We start from the raw sequence: 22377 nt of genomic DNA on the forward strand, positions 1-22377 counted from the left end.
CATCAGTTAAAGAAAACAGTCATTTTTTTTAGCTGACTCAAATCATTTGTTGACGTTTGGCAGTATAAATCAGCTTAAGTCTTTTCTGAAACTACATTTGTAAAAATGACATTATGAAGCTGTCACAAAAAGTGCTTCCACTTCAGTTTACAATGACTGGCATTATCCAGATGGAAAAAGAAAGCAACTCACCATGACATGTACTTGATGGTCCATTAAAGTGAAGGAGATTTTTTTAATCCTAAGAAGGAGCTAGTATTGTAAATACATCTTTTTACTTAAATTATGTTATTTTGAAAGTGAATCTGGTTTTATCCTTAAGCTGACACTAGCCTACAGTAATAAAGGATTTTCTTTTCCAGACTTCTTTCTTTTTGAGGACATGGCTGTGGTGATAATTTGTTTTTCCCCCTTGTAGTTTCTTCCCTCCTTTGTTAGGAAACAAGCCATCCACTTTAATATGAAAAAAAAAGAGCTCAAAAAATGCTTTTATTTCTCACCCGTAAGCCTCCAAAAAAGCTTTTGAGTCAGCTCATGTTGATTTAAATATTCATGCTCGGGATATAGCAGGAGGCTCTTGGAATTGGATCCAAGTCATTACTTGCCTGAACTTGCCCATTTGATCTCTTTTTAATTATTACATACCTTCTTTTTCAGAATGCAAAACCTTGCATTTTGTTTGTGTTTGTTGTATTCTGGAGCTTTGACCTGAAACCTGAGCTGCTTTGTTTAATTTCTGGTTATGTGGGCCACATATAGGTGCCTCCTGATGTCCTGTCTATATTTCCAGTAGAGATTCCACTGCAAAGCCCACTTGTCTGTGCTTTAATTTGCTTACCCTCAGTATTAGGTTAGCATGAGCAAAAGCAGGCCATGAGAGCAGTTGCAGGCAGCCAATCAAGAAGGACACAACTTCATTTCATGCAACTCTTTTAAATAAACAAGGTCAAGAAAGTGCTTTTCCAAGTTTTCCAGCATAGTTCCAGTAAAGATCTGGTGCTTTGAGACTCTCTCCGTTATCCCAGAGCTATGCTGCTTCCCTCTCTGCCTCATTATAAGCATTTAAAATGCATACTGTTGTGTACGAAAGCATGACAAAGAGTTAGAAATACACTGAATGCATTTAGTGAAAAGGAATAGAGGTGATGATCCTTATAAAGCTGCTCACTGCAGAACTGACTTTTATTTCCTAGTCGGTGCAGTTGTGACCACTTGGTGCAAAGACTAGAGAGATACAAGGTCTGTATCCTGGCTGGGGAAAAGAAAGCGAGGTTTAAGCTCATCCTAGTATTTGACAGTAGGGAATTCTGAGGAAAAGAGATTTGATTTGTAAATTGCATGTTGTAAACACTGGAGATGAGCTGCTCACTTGTCTTCATGGGAAGGAGAAGTTAACTTCCTTTCCAGGCACCATTATCTGTGGTTAATGGTGCAGAGGTTAATTTTTCAATGCTGGGCTCAGTGTGGTTTTGAAAGATTTCTATAAACACTTTGACACCTCTGACACAAACCTACAGTGGAAAGGATCTAGTGTTGACAAGTCCTCAATTATGAAATTATCTGGAATCTGCTTCTTCCTGGGGGTACTTAGCAGTAAGTGTAAAAAAAAGATGCAGGGAAGTCTACCCTGTGCCCTTCTGAGCAGTAGTTGCCACCAGGATGGGAAAACATCCATAAGAGAGGAAAGGCTTCAGATTTATTTTCTAATATTTTTTTTTCTTTTTTCTTCTTAGGTGAACGTTTGGCTAAGCCTGAAAGAGGCAAAATGCGAGTGCACAAAATATCCAACGTGAACAAGGCTTTGGATTTCATTGCCAGCAAAGGAGTCAAACTAGTATCAATTGGAGCAGAAGGTAAAGAAACCAGCTGATTTGTGTGGGTCCAAGCTGTGCCCAGACAGCTCTATGCTCTACCATGTTCTTGTAAAAAAAACTATGGTAGTAGAAAAGGGACATGTTGGATCTTTGGTAGGTCGCAACAGGCTGCAAAACTTAATTCCCTCCTGGCCTTTATTGGTCATTTTTCTCCTTCTTTTCTCCTGGTTCTCACGACTCACGGAAAACAGCTTTCATCAGGATGTTTTTTTCTCAATTGAAATAGAGCAGCTGCTCATACTTAGCTTGTTGTAAAGCTGCTGGGAAAGATCTCCTTTTGCTGTAGGGCTTCTCATAGGTCAAAGCTAAGGCCAATCACCAACACACGTAAAGGATCCCAGAAACTTCAGCTGTTAGCGTGTCCAGGCTTCTTCTGCATTCTAGAAATGTGAGTGCTATGGCTGGAAGCCTGTGTACCATTGTGCAGAGGTCATTATGGGCAGCACTGGAGATGCCCTCAGAATAAACTTGCAGATTGATTGTGCAGCACGGAATTGTGCAAGATTTTTGTCTTTCTGGCAAAGATGACAGGTGTTTGCAGATACACTGCAAGACTCAGATAGGCTTTTGGGCTGGTAAGATAGTTTGCTCTGACTTCTATAAACCTTAGCAATTAGTAATCTTACCTGGACTGTGTTTTTATGACACTCATTTTCCTTTGCTCTAGACCTTTGTCTGAGTTCTGCCTTTGGACTCCTTTTGTCACTGTTGCTGTGGAGACACTCTGCTTCTGTGGTATTTCTAGGTTTGCCTTCACAGTGACCATGGAAAATGAGGGGGTTTGTTATCTCCATCTTACAGATGGAAATGCATGGTTTCTCCATGGAAACTCTTGACAGCCAGGAAATGAGCCCATAGTACAGTTCTGGATGAGCACTCATCTTCTGTCAGAGTTGCAGGACTACAGGCCGAGATCTGTCTGTTTATAGTCCAGGAGGTCAGAGCAATGTTGGGGTGTTGTCCTGAGATCTGGCCTCTTGGGCACACTCCTGAGGTCATCTGTGGTCCACTAGTTCTGTATGAGATCAGGCAGAATACCTCAGCTCCGGGAGGTGTTTATGTTTACCTTACTCCATTAATCCTGTTAATGTAATGTAATGTTACAAATGCTTCAGAATAATTTGCAGAGATGCTTTTTTACAGTGTCTGGCATTTAAGAGATGAATGTAAGAGAGAAATAATTTGGTATAACTTGCATGCAGAACTTCCTTTCAGTTTTCTCACCTTTTCCCACAACAGCAAATTAGGGTGTTGCTTTCCCTGAGTACTGTTTATGTAGGCACAGAACCACAAGTACGGTTATTTTGTGCCCTTACAAGATGTGTCCAGTGTCTTGATTCAGTATTCCATATCAGTATGACATTCCTTTTTAACTAGAAATTGGACATGAAGATGTAGGTTTCCCGCCTTAAGAGAAGATAGCTGTCATCTGGATCTTGAACAGACATTTGTATCCTTCTGGGAGCCTAGAGCACGTGTAAAACCTATCTGCACTGCTCTGATGCCTTTTTCTTTCTTTTCTGGTTCTGGTTTCCCTGTCACTAGTTGGCCTTTTTCCTCTACTTCCCCTGGATTTTTCTTCTCGTGAATCAGCTATGACTACCCTTCCAGCACTTACAAATCACTTACAAGTAAAAGACTCTGTGACCAATGATCTCCAGGGCCTCATTACTCAGTACTGACTCATAGCAGTTATCCTGTTCAGAAATAGGCTCTGAGGTGCAGTTTTGTGATAGCCACCATGATTTAGTTTAGTCTAAATTGTGATCCCATCTGCTCTGCCAAACCTTCCTGCCTCTCTTTTGTCCTGGTGCCCAGGCAACCATGCAAATGTGAGGTGAACCAAATACGGGTTTCCTTATACCCTCCAAAAGGTCTGGCTTTTAATAGATCACCTTGATGAATTGGCTTTTGACAGCACTGAAATTTGGACTGATGTTAAGTTTTGGTGTTTATACAGAGCATTTTGATGCAAGCTCAAGCATGATCCCAGAGAGGGCCCCAGCCCAGTACCTGCCTTTGCTCCTGAGCTAAGCCCAGTCCGCTCTGGCTGTGTCAGCAGGAGGCATAAGCCTGCAGCAGGGCTTCTTCCCGCTCCATCCAAGTGCTGCGTACCTGGTAAATTACACATCAGCTGTGAAAATGGATTTTTGCTTTGAACAGAATGGCAGTAGCTCCACCCGCTGAAGGAATTATAAGCCTTCCTTGAGCGTGAATGCTAAGGTATAATATTCAGGCCTTAAGAAGACATCGCACAGTAGCAAAGTAGAAAGTAAAAGTCAATGAGGCAGTCGTAATGTTGTGCCAAGAAAATGAGCTGTAAATGCCTCGGGCAGGCAGGACTGGTCTAGGAAGTTTTCTTCCCTAAGGGAAAACTAGTGTCTTGTGGCAGCATGAGAGGGTTCTGGCTAGGCCAGCACACTCTTCACCTTGGCACTTGCTCCATCTGTCAGACAGCAATTTTGTGTGAAAGGTCTGCAGCCCAGCCAGACTTCTCTGTATACACTAGATAAATGGCATTGGCCATCTATGTTCTGTTTTTCCTCTCCTTTTCTTTTTTCTCTTTTTGTAGTTAAAACATAAGCACGAGAAAGAAAGAATTCCATTGGGAGACTATTGTGTCAACTTAAGCCTTGCAAAACCATGGTTAATCAGAGTTAAAGCCAGAGAAAAAATTTCCATGGTATTTCTCTTGCATTTGAAGATCCCTCTATGCTGCTTACAAGCCAAGCTTTGCAGCTTTGTCCTAGTGGACGAGAACCAGAGTAGAAGATGGTTTCTTACACACAGCATGTGTGTGGGACATGTTCCATGTCCACATTAAGTGGAAAGTGAACTAAGCAAACAGAATAAGCATTGAGGCTTAAGGGCTGCTTTTTACAGCAGTTGTGGTGTACAACAGATCTGTGTAAACCAGGATCAGGGAATGGTCAAGCCTCAATGGTGCAGCTCTCAAATGTTTCTTCATCTGCTTTTAGATCTCTTTTTCATCTGATATCTCAAGAGGTATCTTTTGCTGTAATCAATTCCATACTAGGATCAAATGCTCGAAGGATTTACCAGATTGAATAGGTTAAGTCTTTGACCTTGCGACTGTTTTAATTACACCTCTAATCTGCACAGAAAGTTACTGGTTTCTTATGCAGACATAGCTTCAACATAGAGATAACTGCTGATCCCTTTTCTCACCTGCATAAGTGAAAGGAGAAATAAAACATAAAGACTTTAACAATTGCAGAAATCTCAGCTGAGCAAAACACTTCCTGAACAACTGGGCAGAGCAAGCATACATCTGGCAGTGGAAAGAAAGGAAAAATAAGGTCTCTCCATGTCAGTGATTGAAACATAGCTTTGTATTTGCCCCCATCTCCTGCCCACTCACAGTTAGTGAGCTGAAAGGCACACTTCCATCAGGAATCTGGCTGGACCATCCCTAGTGGCATATCTTTAATTCTGAAATCCCAACACTGTTCTGCCCATAGTTGATCCTCTGCAAGTCCTTTGTTCAGTGGGGTAGCCATGTGCTGTGCTCTTATGGACAATTCAGTTTTAGCTACAGTTGGGGTTATCAGTTTCTGTGGCATTATTCTAACTGTTCAGGCCAGCAGTAGAAAAGTAAGCCTGGTCCTTTTTGTATTTTTCAAAATGAATTCATGGATTTGAAGTGGCATTTTATAAGTCACATCTATGTAGCAAGCCAGTCTTTTCCTAAGGAGTGAATATTTGTTTTACATAGGAAGAGTGCTTAGAAAGCAGTCAAGCAGAAGATTCTGTCTATTAGCTTTTTAATGGCATAGTTGAACTACTCTCATGTTAACTGAGTGTTGCTTACATCAGAGGGAACAAAGAGAATATCTTCAATTAAATAAGCAATAAACTGTTCCAACTCTGTAGTGTTAAGTTCAACATTTTAACAGTTTCTGTGGAATTTCTTTCTCGTCATCACCAGGAAGAAGGTGGCTCCGTGCAAACCTGTTTTTCACTTTTGCTTCTTGTATTCATTGTATTAGGAGGAGACTGGCACCAGCCAAAGGGTATTGAAGGAATCCTCAGGAAAAATAGGTTGTCATTGACAAATACAAGGATGGGAAACTGAATGAGTCAGGGCCAAAGAGCACATGGCTCTTTCTGAACAAGCTGGTTATATTTTGTAACCAGGTTGCTGGGAGAAGTTTTTTAGGTCTGGAAATGAGAAATGCTTGCCTGCTTCTAACAAAGAATCACAATTATGTCAACTCTATTTAAAAGAAGAAGAAAAAAAAAAAGATTAAAGATGAAAAGGAAGACAAGGACTTAGGATAATGTGGTAGGTTAAAACTGCAACCCAGGATGGATCACTCACTAATCATACTTGCATGGTACCATCTGCTTGGTAGATGGTGAGTTTTCTATTTGTCAAGAAAAAAACAAAGTGATCTGTAGAGATGAAATGGTGGAAATACTTTGGGCTTCTTCCAGAGCAGCTTTGATTTGGTAAAGTGCCAAGGGAGAAAATGACATGGGAGCAGGGAGCAGACATCTTTCTTTTGAAATGAATTTTGCAAAGAAGAGGACTGAAGGAGAAGGGGTACTTTCCACCTTAACTCTACAACTAACTTTATAAAAATGGGAATTTGAGAACATGACCAGAACATAGTGCTGAGTTCTAATGCCACACTGGCAACTTAACACCATCTGGTTTTATGAAGTGTCTTGACCTTTATTTCCAATTAAAATACATGGAACAGTAATATCAATTACCTGTTCCAGCTCACTGATTGATACATTAATGTTCATAAACCATTTTCAGCATTCAAGTGTTGCCATCAGATTTTAATCTAGTCCATTAAAAGAAAAAGATAAATTTATTTTCAGATCTCAAATAGACTCTAGGGTCCTCCTGCCAATGGCTGTGGTTTTTACAAGTATTCTTTTTTATTTGTTTGTTTATTCGTTTTTACATCTCCACACTTCAGCAAGACAAGGTGAAAACATGGATGCTTTCTTTTATATTTTAGCTGTGCTAACTCAGGTATTTTTAGCAATGGTAAGGATTTTTTGTAATGTTGATTGTGGTGCTTCATGGGAGGGATTGAGAATGCAAAAAGTACAGGACTGAATATATTCACCATCGCTGATATGTTCTTACATTGGTCCTGAATACAAGTCCCTGACTCCAAAATACCTGTAAAAAAGTCATTTTTTAGAAAATTTATCAACAAGTAAAAAGTTTTTCATTCCAGAAATAACTGTGGTTCTTTCGTACTGCAGTGAAGTTTGTTGGCCAGTTCATACTGAGCAAACCAATGCCACACCAAGCTGTAAGTGCAAGAACAAATGAACACAGAGGTGTGCTGGAGTAGTACAAGCTAGCATGTTTAGTTTTATATCCTTGAAACTTGTAAATCCCTAATGCAGAAGTATATCAAAGCGCAACAGAAATTATCCTTCCAGTTTACACTGGAAATTGCAGCACAGGCATCACAAAATCACAAGGCAACTTAACTAGAAAATTTCAAATGCACATGATGTGTTTCTGCTTAATGGAAGCAGTGCACAGAGGTGTGTACAGTACTACAAACGTCTCTGGCTACGTTATTAGGACTTGCTTTATTCTAGCTCAAACAGTAGGTTAATTCTAACCCTTTTCTTACTGAATACACCTTTGTAAACAGCTAGTTGCTTGTGAAACATCCACCTGCTCTTCAGGAAACTACCAGAGAATGGCTAGGAGAAGATAGATAAGTTATTTTCACCATTTGAAAAAGCCGGAAGAGTGTAAATTTTATAATCTGAATAAATATCATCTGCACAGAGTTTCTGAGGATCAGCTCTTGAGACCCAGCTGCAGCTGCTTGCAATCTGGGCTGCTTGGTGCTCATCTGCATGCAGTATAAATCCCTTTCTGGGTCAACATCCACCCAGCACCTTCTCTAGAACCTTTATCCTTTATCCCTTTATACCTCACATGTGCAAGCAGTTGCTTTCTAAAGCCTTCAGGCTTGTTGACCCTGAATGAGTTACATTGCAGAGTCCAGTGAACAATAAAACACAATTTGCTTGACATCTTAGTTTATAATATACTCTGATCAGCATGAGTCTTTGCTTTCTCTTCAAGCATGATGCATTTATTTTGAGAAGTGCTCGTTTGAGACTTTTGGCAATTACATGTCTGAAAGAGGTGCTACACAGGATCTGGACCATTTAGGTTTGTTTGAAATAAAAATTCATTTCTTGGTTTTATTTTGTTCACGCTACAAAACCAACTCTTCAGGTGAAATATACTGCTATAGATTGGTCCTTATTTCTCTGTCAGTGGCTGTTTTTCACTAATAAATGCAGGAAAGCCAATGTAATTAGTGAGTACTACTGCACAAGACTGTGCTGCACCATCAGTATCTGGGGAGGCAGAGAAGAACAAATATAGCTGGAATTCTGGTTTTCACTTCTGCAAAGGGGAAGGTTTCCCAGTGCTTCCATTGTACCATTTTACTTTTACATTTGCAACTTGATGCCTTCTATTTCTTAATTCTCTCCTTTTTTTTTTTTTTTTTTTTTTTTTTTTCCCCTCCTAGAAATTGTGGATGGTAATGTTAAAATGACTCTTGGAATGATCTGGACCATCATCCTTCGTTTTGCCATTCAGGATATCTCAGTTGAAGGTAAATCTGAATTCTTCCATTCTTCCCAACGACAGATAATCAACAAAAACCTGGGATTGCCACATGGCTTTGCCACTTAAAAGGCTCAGAATGTGCTTGTACATATGTCATTGGGAGATCCCAGGGAGCTGCCATTGTGGTCTCATTGACATTTGTGACCAGGCTCAGATATGCTGAGAAGAGTTTTTCAGCTTCTCTTCTTGAAAGATAATTTAGAGAAGCTCAAAAAGATGGCTAAACAGGAAAGTCAACTTTGATGATGGAATCTGTTGTTATTCTTGCATGCTGATGCAAGGACTTGCACTGAAAATTGACCTTTCTTTTACAAGTTTTACAAATCTAATCTCAAAACACCATTTCTTTATTACAGAACCTCATTAAGAAAATAACAATAGCAACACTATTCCAGTAGACTCTTCATCAAGGAATTTTCTGACAAATGAAGTTAAATAAAATGTGATTCAGTGCTGTCTCTCCTAAAGAGAAGTTGGTCTTATCTAGCATATGTTTCTGCAACTCTTGCTTTCTGAGAAAATGGACTGATTAGTGTGCATTTTCTCTTTCTTTAGAGACATCTGCTAAAGAAGGACTTTTGTTATGGTGTCAGAGGAAGACAGCCCCCTACAAAAATGTAAACATCCAAAACTTCCATATCAGGTGAGAACAGGCAAGAACTCAGCTTTACCATCTGTGTTATTTTCAGATGTCTTTTTGCTACATTCAACAATGTTCCTGATGCAACTGCATTTCTTTGAGAGATCTAGTAACAAAGAAGTCCAAAGAGACACGTAGGAAATTAAAAGCAGAGGTTGTAGGAAGATCCAAGTACCAACATCCAATTCTTCATTCCAGTTACAAGTGCTGCTTTTGTAAACTCTAGAGTATGAAGTCTTCTGAAAGCATCGTATATGTAACAGGCTAAGCAAGACTGCTTTTACCTTAGAACCTTGAAGTAAGGCCCTCTTAAACCGTTATTTAATCAGAAACTTTTTAGTATAGTAGAGTTGGAAAAGGATGAGAGATTTTCTTGTTCTGCTCTTTATATTTCTAAACTGGCAGGTGTTTAGTGAAGATTCTGTGTACTAGTGCTTTTGCCAGCACATCTTGGAGAACTGATGAATCATATAAAGGTAAAGCATTTTTTTGAGAGCTTAAGTTCTGTCCACATCAATCAGTGCTGTAGTGAACCTTGCTACAGACTTGCCGTAAGACTTATATCTGAGTGCACAAATGCCTCTGAGAAAATCAAGGGGATCAGTGTCTCACATCCCAGATTAGTTGATGAAGTCTTCAGGTTCAGTAAATTGTAAGAAACAATCTTACTAATTGAAATGAGAAATTCTGGTTCTAATTCTTCTCAAAAGTCCAGACTAGGCTGGGAGGCAAAGCATTGGCTTGTATAGTGCTGGTTATAGCCATCAGTAGTCATTCTCCTCCTCCTCAGTCTGCCTTTCTCTACGGCCTTTTTTCAAGCTCTCTACCTGTTCTTACATGCTCCCCAGTATAGTAGACATTCAGAGCAGAGAGCTGGCATAAAGGAGGTGACAATGCAAAGGGCAAGTCCTAATTGCAGCAGATTATAGTAGGGTTTGAAAGAAATCCTTTCCAGCTCTTAGAGAGACACTGCTAGCTAGAAACTAAGCCGTGATAATTCATCCTGGTGTCTTCCTTCCTGCTCCTGCCCATCACCGTGTCTCTCCCTGGCTGAGCCTTCTCATTTTGCTCTCTTCTGTTTCTCTCACAGTTGGAAAGATGGCCTTGGTTTCTGCGCTTTAATTCACAGACATCGTCCAGAGCTCATTGATTACGGGAAGCTACGAAAGGTACAGCTCAATTTGTTTGTCATACCAAATGCTTGGCCTGTGTAAATAAAGAGGGAGAATAATTAGCTTGATAAGCAGATAATTGGAGAACTTCAGCATAAGCTGGCTTTTGCAGGACTAGGAGGGGGGAAGGAGGGATGAATCAGAACATTCAGACTTCTTAGTGAAGCGTGAACTTAATGAGCTGCCTGCTTGACTTTCCTTGCTTTCAGACTGCCTTAAATGAACTGCACGTGCTCCAATCGCAACTGATTAGCAAAAAGAGCTGAATTCAGTCACTGAAATGGGAATCTAATTCTGCATTAACGTCACAGCCTTGCAAGTCAGATCAGACTTAATTTTTCTAAGAAGAACTGGATTGAGACTGGTTATGTGGTGATCAAGTGCAAAAGTTCAGTGAGGTGCCCTCAATGGATGCTTCTCCCATGCTTCCAGCTTAGCACCGAGCCATCTACAGTGCTGGATGTCTCTTGGCATGTAGATGCCAAGCACCAGAAAAGCATTTGCCTTAACACTCAGTTTTATTTTACAAATTGCCTCTGGAAACACGGCATCTAATTGCTCCAGAGTTTGTCTCCCGTGTGTCTTGGAAACAACGCTGTTCAGTGAATGATGAGAATAAGTGCTCAGCACTTTGTGTTGCCAGCAGTGTTCTGACCAAACCTAGCGACAGCAGAGCAAACTGGATTCATATCCTTCTTGCATTCCCACTGTTCGCTTAGGTCCTGTTTTTACTGTATCTGTGCACACAAGTCTAGTGAAATCTCAGCGAGAGCATTACTGATACTGATACGCATGGCCATTGGATCTCGTGGGCTGCCTGTTACAAAGTGGTCATGCTCAAAACTAGATAGGGAAATAAGCGTAGAATCCCATCGCTAATAGATCTGGGCTCTTGAATCACTGTGCAAATGGACAATATGTAAATGGTTTAATCAAATTAGCTGCATCCTTGAGGCAATGAATTATACAATGCCTGATCTGCTTTTCAATAACCTTTTAGATCTTTACTATCTTGCAGAGCAGTCAATTATATTATCTGATCAATTTTAGTGTCTGGAGTCAGTATGTGATGAATAAATGGTGTGGAAAGGCTCTATGTGTTTACATAAACAGCACCAATGAAAAAGAGAATTATTAGAACTAACTACATTTTCAGTGACTGATCTTTGGAAAATAAAAGCAGCTAAGCAACATTTGACAAACCCAACAGGGTAAATGCCACGATGCTGTCCATTACCAACAAAGTCCTAAGACAAGTCGGAGCAAAACTAGAATGAGGGAAAGAAAATGAAAGGTTTTTTGTCATTTTATCTGTGGGCCTTTTAAGGTGAAAGATAATGTAACTGTTCTAATTAAAATCAGTATTGATGGGAAGAGATTTGTCCTCCTTGGAGTAAGGTAAAGGGAACTGGCACTGTTTGTGCTCCGCTTCCCTTTATCACATCCTTCATTAAGCTCCTTCTGCCCTCCTGTAGTCTTCTGACTTACTGTGTCATTTTTATTTTTGTTCTGCTTAGATTGCTTTAAAGGCATGAGATTAAATGCATGTTTGATAACTCTACAGAACTAAGATCTTCTGCAAACAGCTGGGAAGAACTTAGCTCAGAGCCTAGCCTTTAGCTCTGATTGCACTTGGATGGTGGCTCAAACACCCCCATGTACTGCAGTCCATCTAGAAATGTCGACTGTGTATTGCTGCTGGATTAATTTCTTACAAGGGTTTCTGAAGACATGAATTATACGAACAGGATTTTTTTCCCAATGTCTTCAGCTCTGGCACATATAAGAAGTGCTGACACTCTCTTTATTTTCCTCCATCTCCTTTCCCGAATGCTAGCTAATAGAAGATTTTTTTTTTTTATCACACTGCAATAATTGCCATGGCAACCTTGTATGCTGAGGGGACTTGGGACTAGCTGGAGGAGGAGAGATGACTCCTTGTATGAGTTAGGGTTGTGCTCAAAGAGGAGGAGCTGTGGTTGTCTTTCGTCAGCAAAAGCAGCGAACATGCCAGGTACGCGTTTGTTCAGAGCAAGGTTGCAGTCTGCCACTGTTAAAACAACATAATTCTTATGTGGAAAACTATATCTTTCCTGGTTGTTGGTGGACCAAGTGACAGCCTCCAAGTTACTGCTCCTCTTCGTGTCTCCTTGTCTCTATTTCTGTGTTCATGTAGGCAGCCTGGGAATTAAGGCACCTCTGGAGAATCCCATCTTAGTGCTTGAACTGTGAAAGGAACAGGGACTAGTGATTCTGCTTTTTTTTTTTTTTTTTGCTCTGCTTCGTTTGGGTCACTAAATGGTGCCTGCAACTATGGTGCTGGAGTGCTGCTCTGAGAAGCCTACGCTGCTACAGTCTTCACTTATCTTTCCCTCTTTGCAGGGAGTCGACTGAAAGGTGAAATTCGAAATAACGAATAGCTGGTGTACAGTGGTGTAGAATTGAAAGTAGTGGTGTTCAGAGGAATTCCCTGGGCTTAAGACCCTGTTTTAGGCTTGGGCAAGCCACAGGGAAACCTATGTCTTGCAGCAAAGAACATCACTTTTGTGATGAGCAACTCCACAGTCCATGCGGGGGAAGTTATTCCCACAGGTAACAGGACTTTGCTCAGGCTTAGATCTCTGCTTATCTGTGAGCAAGTCTTGGCCTTAGGTAGCTTGCTTTCAGTAGCATTATCTTTAGCTTAATTTCTCAAGAGACTATGTGATCACACATCTCTCTTACATATGAAATAGAATATGAATAGCTGGCATCATCTAGGTGAGTCTTCAGTTTCCCACACATTAAGACTTCCAGCCCTTCCTCTGGGAGTGCCCAAGACCAGTAAGTTTTCCCATCAGGAAACCTCTCCCAACTTTCAACTTACAATTTCTTTTTAACCTTTGGCAACATTGCTCCTGGTGTTGTTTCTTGTAGACTGATAGGAAAGCTATCTGCAGTGGGCTTGCTCCTCCCTTTCCTCTAGGAGAGGCTGACAGCTCCTTGGGCAGCTTGCACGGATGGGGCTGTGCTAAGGAGGGGTATAGGTTAGTAATACTAGGCACCCTCTCAGGGGGGTTAGTAATGTTATGGAATCATGGTTGGCATGGGTTGAAATTAAATACGTGGTGATGACATTGCTACAGAAGCAGAAAATGGCACGTGGACTGTGGGAAGATTTCACTCAAGTGAAAGAAAGGCAGTTATGTTTCCATCCTCTAAGACTAAATGGAGCTAAGGGCTTGTCTATATGTACTAAGCAAGGTATGTTATATTCCAGTTAGTCTCAGCTCCTTAGACAAGGGGTTTGGTTACTCTTTGGATTCTTAGTGGTTTCTCCACAGCATGTGCAGAAGACAAGTATGCTGATGTTGAACTGGTGCCAATGTCTGTAATTCCATTGCACAGAGTGGTTTCTTATGGCTGGAGGATATGTAAAATCTTCTAGACCACTAAGGTTTGAAAAGGTGGATTTAGATGTATCTGATGAAGTCACTACTGAAAGGATACTGTATAGAGATCAAGTTCTATGTGATGCTGAGAAATGATGGCTTTTACCACGTGTGACAGCTGCTGGTCTCATCACAGTGTGCAACATTTTCTCACTTAATATTGACTTGTCCCAGTGGACTAAGTATGAATCAATGTTGTGTTTGTTTGGAGGGCCTCTGCTTGTGGTTTCCTTTGGTAGGTGAAACATTGCTGTCTCCTAGAGACATTCATCCAAATGAACATGAGTAATTATGGGATGCCAACCTAAAGCATGCGTTAATTCTTGGGGCCCTGTTGCAACGAACTGCTTTTCAAAAGGGCTTGACTTCCTAGTTTCATGAAGCTGTAATCCAAGGGCTACCTAGTGACCAGTGCCTTAAAGAAACCTTCCTGCATGCCCACACTCAGTCTGCCCAGGCCTGCCTAACTTCATCTTTCATGCTGCCTGGTTCAAATAGTTTCCTACTGACTGAAATTCAGGCACAGCTGAATCTTCCAAGTCAGTGCTAAATGGAGGTACATACTCTCAAATAGAAAAGAAACAATGCATATGCTGGTTCAGAAAGAAGGCTTATATAATAAGATTATACTTTTTTATTTCCTAATTGTTAAGGCAGGACTCATTTTGTGCGTCACAATTGACAATGTGGAGAGAGACATTCCATCCTTTCTCCCTCCCGAAATCCTCTTAGCAAACATAGTGACTAAATGCAAGTAGTTTGGGAACAGCTCCTCTCCAGCAGGAGCCACTTCTCTCAACAGTAGAAATGAGAAGTGAAATGTCCTTTGTCATCCATGGAATTTCAGAAGGACTATAGGAATCAGGCGTGTGCAAGGGTCTCATACTAGTCATTAAATGTCTTGTTGCTGGTAGTTATGTTTGAATGCTGGGAGCAATTTGCAGAGGTCTTTCATTTCCAGTGACATCTGCATTTCACATTCTCTTGTTCAGCTCTCTAAAATCTACTTACCTTTGTCATATGACTCATGTCACAATCAACTTTGTTTAGAATTTGATTACTGTGTATTGATGTCTGTTTCTGAAGTGCATCCTGCCACAGCAGAAGGTTTGTATATAGAGAAACAGAAATACACTAGGGAAACGGCAAGTCCTGTGCAGCACATAGGGAGAAGACTAATATGCAGACAAAATGGGTACTTTCGTATTTATTTTGTAGAGATTTGTTAAAACGTTTTTCTTCCTCCCACTCAACTGGTGTTCAACAAACTGTGCGCTAGCTGAGGACAGCATACACTGCAGATGTTGTTACTATTTTAGTATTGCTTAGATGTTCTAACAGATACGCTGCTCTGCAGTTCTTTAAAATGGGAAATGAAAACCTAATGTAAGCACGAGATCTAAATGTGTGATATGGCCATTTACTATCTGTATGATGCGAAGCTAATGTAACTTTAAACTACGTTCAAGATGAAGTGTATTATTCTCATTGCGAGTGCAAAGATGCCATGTTATTATCATATCATGAGTCTCCAGGCTCTGGTTTCCAAAGAAAGCTAATTATTTTGTCCTGCTAATGAGGAGGTGTAATTTTGTCTGGACAGCTGAGTTACCTGAACTAAATCAAGCACAATTGCTCTGTGTTGAGAGAACCTTGTTATGAGTTGAGAGAACCTTGTTATGAGTTGATGCTGATTCTGTGGCTCTGTTTCTTTCTCAGGATGATCCTCTCACTAATCTAAACACAGCCTTTGATGTAGCTGAAAAATATCTGGATATCCCCAAGATGCTGGATGCAGAAGGTAAAGTACATGCAGTGGGTGTTAACTTGCTTTTTTTCAGGGAATTTCCCACTTATTTTAGGTAGATTTGTATTGCACGAGAGTTCTGTAACCAGAGTGCTCCTTCCATCATTACTTACCAAATGTATGGGAAAAAAGTTACAATGGAATAATCATGTGTTCTGCTTCCCTCTTCCTTCTGTGCCCCTCAGTTGTCTCAGTTTAGTACCTTTGGAGATTTTAACCCAGGGATGATTCATTAGGAATAGATGAGTAACACCTGGCTGTGTCCACAGCTGACTAAAGTGTTTCCTTTCAAGAATCAGAAATAATACAGAGATAATGTATGGTGTAGGACTGTATTCCTTTTGCCTCCAGAATTTTTTCCTTTTTGAGCTTTTTCTGACACTGCTGTTGGCTTTCCTTTTGGGAGTGTAATACGAGTTTTATAAACTATTTCTTGACTACTTGAACGTGTTGAGCCTGAAGATCCCTCTCTAACTGAGACCATGGGAGAAATCCATGTTTTTCAGAGGTGCTTTTGCTACTGACTGTGACAGCTTTCCAGAGACCACTTGGGACAGCAAGTATTACTTCTCTGAGACTTGTTAGGACCAACTTGGCAATAGACTTTAAAGACTGTAACTCTGAAGTATAAACAACAGCCTAAAATAATTCACTGGTTTGGGGGCTGTTCACCTGAGGCCAGCTGATTTCAGTGGTAGAAGCTGTATTTCAGGCTTGGTTTGGACAGGAGAAGCATTTAAAGGATTTTTTTTAAAGGAGAGAGAGGAACAAAGGAGAAAGATGGGATAAGGATGACTGAACCCAATCAACATGTATTTCAGTAATCAGGATGTTCATATTCTTAGGCAGTGTTTTTCATTCCCAAGAACGAATTGCTTTCCTTATTCTCATTGTGCTGAGATCACAAAAGATCATGAGGCTTCTGGAGTAGACTGGAGCATTTCCTGCTATACTGTAGGATTAAAGCCACCCCCAAAATAAGTGTATCTAGCTTCAGATCTCAGCAAGTCTAACAGTGATGATGAAGGTCACTTACAAGAGCTCCGATTGCTCTTTCTTGATCAGTCTCCTCACTCACGGACTGGGGCTAATACACATTCCTCTACACAATTAATTCTGATCTCTGAAGGTGTTGAGTTTCTCCTGGAACTAATGGAAGGGCATTTTGAAATTCAAATCATTGTGTTGAAATGGAGAATGAGGGCACTGAATGGAAGAGAGAAAGGATCTTTCCTGAGGAACTTCATGAAGGAATTGCAGTATGGTACATCTATAAAAAAACATGCCAACTCGTTGCTAGTTTGGATTGATTCAACCAAACATTTGCAGTAATATTCTCAGGACAGGGATGTGCTCTGATTTGAGACATGCTGACATATGACTGCATTAGCTTGGCCAGACACCAGAAGCAATTATTTCTTGAGGGTGGGGTGATCCTGACTTCTGAGAGAGACATATCTTCTGGGGAAGGCTGGGAATCTCTCCAGAGTTGCTATGACAAGCATATACTCCAGCAGGCCTCCGGGACAGTTGTGGTTCTCCCCTTCCTTTACTTTCCTTCCATCAATTGATTATGCTCTTAACGTGAGGTTTTTTTTGACAGACATTGTTGGAACTGCCCGTCCTGACGAGAAAGCCATCATGACCTATGTTTCTAGCTTCTACCACGCCTTCTCAGGAGCCCAGAAGGTATCGCAGGATCCCAAGCTCCCTCCACAGAGCACACCTGGTGCCGTTGCTAATGTCCAAACCTTATTTTCTTTCTCTCTTTCCTCTCTAGCTACGGGCATCTTTATTATGTTTTTGGTAGAGTTGGCTGTTGGTTCAAAGTGGTGCCCCAGACACAATACATGGAGCAATCAGGCAGTCCCACTTCCCTGTAGTCAGTGTTCCTGTTCCAGTGGCACTTACATATGCCAATGTCTTGGCATCCACATAGAGCCCAATAAAGCACGGAGCTCTACTTTCTCCATTTGCCTTCCAAACTACTGCCCTGATGACTGAGGAGCTGCAGCCCCTGTTCCTGGGAAATCTGAGCTAGGATGCTTGATTTCATAAATGGGGACTGTGGATTGCTCTGCTGAGCAGGACACTGCAAGCTGACCCCACTGGCAGTAATGCTGATATCTATTCACTTTTTTTTGTTTTCTTTTTTAAATATGGGTACAAAAAACCTAGTGTTTTTATGTAGGGTTCAGTGAATATCCAAAACTCTGTCTTTTACATTATATGCACTGCAGGTTCCCACACTCTAGCTTCAAGATCCGAACCTGCTGCTGTCTCGAATTGTACCACAAATTGAGTCCCAGTTCACCTGGGTTTTACAGAACATGTCTAATGAGTACTTCTGTGGTGATTGGCGAAGAGAGCACTGTTTATCATGACTGAGATGCCTGGTTTTGTTATTTAATTCCTTTTAATCTTTCCTCATCCATCATGCTGGAAATGGGGCAGTTGAGTCCTTCCTGGTTTTGGCTTAGCCATTTTCCGGATGGTAACTAGTCACTTAAGGAAAAAATTTTGCAGGTGAGACCTTGTAAACATCACCAAAACCAAGCTGTCCTTACTTCAGTGCTGTAGGAGCACACAGTGCACGTTGAAGCAGAGCAGACACTGTGTAGGAATTGCACTGCATAGGAGGGCTCTGATCTCTACAGCTCCCCACTGTGCTGAAAGGCCTTGGGCATGGATGCTGAAACCTTCCAGCAGCCTCTTTATATCCTCAGACCACAGCTGTGAAGGTGCAGAGCGTGGATCCTCACTCAGGACCCTCCTGGACTCAGGAGGAGGGAGCAGGGGTGCCACTTCGAGCCACAAGCCAACGCTGCTAGCCACCTTCTGATCCGAACTCCCAGCTCTCCGCATGGAAATCTGTTTGGCCTGTCCTGCAATGCATGATGGGAAGTTTTCTCCCCCTCTCTCACGCCACCCATGACTATTTTGTTTTATTCTATGTGCTGCTTCTTACTTTATCCTTTCAACCTCTTTTCCTTCTCTGCACAGATATTATAGGCACGCTAAGGCCGGATGAGAAGGCCATAATGACCTATGTTTCATGTTACTACCACGCCTTCTCAGGGGCACAGAAGGTGAGACTTTACTGCTAACAACCCCTCCCCATCCCTGCCATGCCCACTGATTCTCTTTACCAAAGATAGCTCCAGTCCCTCTGCCTGGCACAGCTCAGCAGTCTCAGCTGTGCCCCATCCAGCCTTGTGTTTGGATGCGTGAGCTCCAGCCTTGCTGGAGAAGTGGGTTAGATATCCTTTCAAACACATTTGAGCTGCTCCTTCTCTTCAGTTGTCAGTGGTGGAGAAAGCGTTTTGATGAAGTTGGCATAGAAAGAAGAATGTCTGCTCTGACAGTCAGTATACCACGTTAGTGACTATTGGGCCTTACCCTGGCCAGGTGATTCATCTCCAGAAGTACCATAAGCAGATCAGCCTGGCCCAGCACATTGCAGCCTGGTCCCTTTGCGCTGCCTGCCTTCTGTTCATACTCAGCCCTCAATAGCTAAGGTGTCTTTCCCTAGATTGTATTGTATCAACTGATTACTTAGCAGTAGCATCTTTCGTAGCACTTTTGTGCTCCAGCCACAATGTCCATGCCTACCAGGCCTTGAGCTTTCCTAAGTACATTCACTTCTCAATTTCTTTTTAATTTGTGGTCATTCTTTCCCAAACTACCTGTATGTTTTATTTCTCTTTCCCTTGCTTTTCCCATTCCCATAACTTCAGTCATGCTTCCTCTGCTTCCTCGTTACTCCAGTCTCTTTGCCTGGCACTGGGACATTTGTCCTCAGAGGAACCAAGTAGTCACTCACAGTCACATTCTTTGGATGAACTTCCTTCAAAACATCTATTTCCCTGCAGTCCTTCAAATGGAAGAAAAAGTTCCATCCTTTCTTCCCAAGCCATAGCTTGAGTGGGCTGTAGCCTTTCCACAAGATCATCACTAAGTTCAAACTGTGAGCTTTGAAACAATAAAATCCAAAGTTCAAGACCAGATCCTTCTCATTTTAAAAAGGATGTAAAATGTCCTTGTTTCCATAACTTCTTTCTCTCACCAGGTCTTTCCTACCTGAGGCACAGTCCATGTGCTGCCCAGCTTAAGGGCTAGCTTGACTCCAGAAAGACTCCATCTCTTTTGTACAACATGATGCTAATGGTTCACTGTTGATGCAGATACCATGTTCATGTTTGCTTTCAGAGGGCAAACAGGCAATAGATTACAGGGAGCAGCTCTTCAGGTCAAGCTTTTTGTTCCCTGCCTTGTTTCGTCTATATTAATAATGCTGTCTGCTTTCCAGTGAATTGGAAATAGATCCACAGCAGTGCAGTACATTTGCCCACTTGGCATGATTTATGTAGACATGAATTTTCCACTGGGATCCTGCTTTGTAAATAGTTCAAAACCCTTAACACCAGGCTACAATCTCCATCCAGCTGATACTTGCCTCTGACAATTGTATCCTCAGAACTCATGCTGCAGTGGTAAGGCATGCTGTTTGCCAGGTGCCCCTTAGGGACTCCTCCATGCTTAACCCAAAGAACTCCAGATTAAAGAAAGAGCAAACCACAAATGCGAGGAGGGTAGTGCCTCCTGCAGAAGTGACCATTCCCTCTTCAATCCACTTCTCTTCCATCTGTGCCCATTCTGCCCTTTGGAAACCTGCTTAGCAGGTCCTATGTTCTCTTCAGCTGTTTAGATGGACGCTAGGTTTGCTGGGATAACTGAAAACAATCTTCTCCTGCCTCAGGACCTGAACCAAGTAGACAGGGCAAAAACTAGTGATGGAACTTCTTAAAACCCATGTGGTGTAATTTGTTTATACAGAAAATTATAGATTTAATCACTAATTAAACTTTTAGGAAGCCTGATGGTCCAGCACCTTAGCAGTGACCTGGCAGGAGGAGCACATTTCCTTTTTGGAGCTCTCCAGCCATACTTTAGCCAAGTGACAGATTCAAATCCCAGGGCAAATGCAGAGCGATGACTGAGTGAAAGCCCCAGCCCAAAGTGTCTTGTAACGTGTTGCCGCCTCGTGCACGGTTAGGTGACTGACTGTGATATCACTCCATTTTTCATTCAGATTTTTCATTACTGCCACCAGTCCTGAAGGGGAAGTCCCATGAGCCGCTTTCTGCTTCTTTCACTCTCTTGTACCGAGCTTTTGAAGGTACAGGGTCCCCAGCCTGATGTGTGTGTAGATGGCTGCTTTTTCTTTATGCCATTTTGTTATATATATATATTTGTAGGTATACTTGCTTTGGTTGGTTTGCTTGTTTTCTAACTGCTTCTGACTTTCACACTAAATGCATGATTGTTTACTACTGGTCAGCTTAATATTTTATATATTTTATATAATATTTTAATATAAACCTGATTTCTGGGGGTGAAAATTTCTAACTAATGTTTTACCATTTTGTGAAAAGACTGTGTTTGACATACAGTATTCTGGGATGATTCTCTGAGGCCAGAGGACCGCAGGCAGGCATTCTCCCTAGGTAGTCCTCTATGAGAATGCCTTCCTTTATCATCCTTCTGTAAGAAGAGACCTGGAACCAAGAGCTAGAGACACAATTCCACATCCAACTTAAGCAGTCCAGGTCAGGGTTACAGTAAAGACAAAAACAGAGAAGTTACTGCTCCTTCTGCTATTCTTTGGCTATTCATATTTCTGTTTGAGCCTGCCCAACAGGACATGCATATCTCACAGCAGTGCAGTATCAAGCAGAGTGCCCTAGGCTTGCCCTCCAAATAATGTTTGACAGAAAGTAGTATAATGTGTCAGTGCCATGCTGTACCAAAGCTAATCAGATCACACAAGTCCTTGGCGAATACAGTTATGCAGACTTCAGACCCCAGGATGGTGCATCTTGACAGTGCGGCCCCATGCCTCCAGCGTGTCTGGAGTAGGCAAGAACCCCAGAGGAGCTTGTGCTGGTGCAGGAGAGGAAGAAGATTGGCCTCTGTGTGTCAACCATTAGGGTAACACAAATAATGTCGTAATTGCTGACATTCAGAGGGCTTTTGTGTTTGGACAGATGTTCAACACGTATATACACATACAATCCCAGGCAGCTGGAAGAAATCTATTGTCAGATAGATGTAAATGTGCCTATGCCAAATGGGGTCCCTCCTGCACAGCTAGCTGCTGCTCCAATGAGCTCTAAGGGTATAAAAAAGAAATGGAGAGTTAAGAGCGTACAGAGAGCTCCTCTCCTGGGAAGACTGAGATAAACGTTTGTGATTGCTGGTCCCCTGCAGCCACTAGGTGCATCATGGTAGGGCTCTAGCCCTGTTTTTTTTGACAGATCCCATGCCTGTAAGGTTTTCTCTGACTAACAGAAAGTTACCCATTAAAGTACAAACTTTTGGTAAAAAACAGATCAAAGTACAAGCTTTCATAAATAGAACCATTATTTACACTTTTTACAGCAATTTTTTGGAATGAAATGGCTTTCTCTTGTACAGTTTGCTCTGATATGTTTCTAGTTAGTTAATATCTGTGTATCTGCTAACTGACCGACTTTAATGAAGGGGCGGATCACTGAATATACATTTTTAGAACTTCTTAAAAATAGCTTAGATCATCATGTCCCCTGAGATTTCAGCAATCTGTTCGTCATTATATAGCCTGTGACTTTATTGCTGTTGTTGCTGCCTCACATCAGTTGCAAAAATTAGAGCTTTTTTTTTTTTCAAACAGCCTTGAAGATTGAGTAAACAGATAGTAAAAGGCCTTTTACAAATAAAAAGAGGTTGAAACTTGCCAGCTATAAGCTCAGCAAAGCT

General features: G+C 41.5%; 1 protein-coding gene across 7 annotated transcripts in view; it reads left to right on the forward strand.

The window, feature by feature from the left end:
* Positions 1-22377, forward strand: part of ACTN1 (actinin alpha 1) — an 80324-nt gene that overhangs the window by 38338 nt on the left and 19609 nt on the right. For 4 of the 7 annotated variants that reach the window (XM_085224964.1, XM_085224965.1, XM_085224966.1 and 1 more), the window contains exons 3-9: positions 1734-1853; positions 8429-8515; positions 9085-9172; positions 10260-10338; positions 15492-15573; positions 17183-17308; positions 18583-18668. In XM_085224964.1, the coding sequence (XP_085081090.1) occupies positions 1734-1853; positions 8429-8515; positions 9085-9172; positions 10260-10338; positions 15492-15573; positions 17183-17308; positions 18583-18668 (668 nt within the window). The remainder of the gene's footprint in view (positions 1-1733; positions 1854-8428; positions 8516-9084; positions 9173-10259; positions 10339-15491; positions 15574-17182; positions 17309-18582; positions 18669-22377) is intronic. The other 3 variants (XM_085224967.1, XM_085224969.1, XM_085224970.1) reach the window with 1 other exon arrangement.

The sequence above is a fragment of the Meleagris gallopavo genome, chromosome 5, assembly GCF_905368555.1.
Source record: "Meleagris gallopavo chromosome 5, MGAL_WU_HG_1.1, whole genome shotgun sequence".
NCBI lineage: Eukaryota > Metazoa > Chordata > Aves > Galliformes > Phasianidae > Meleagris > Meleagris gallopavo.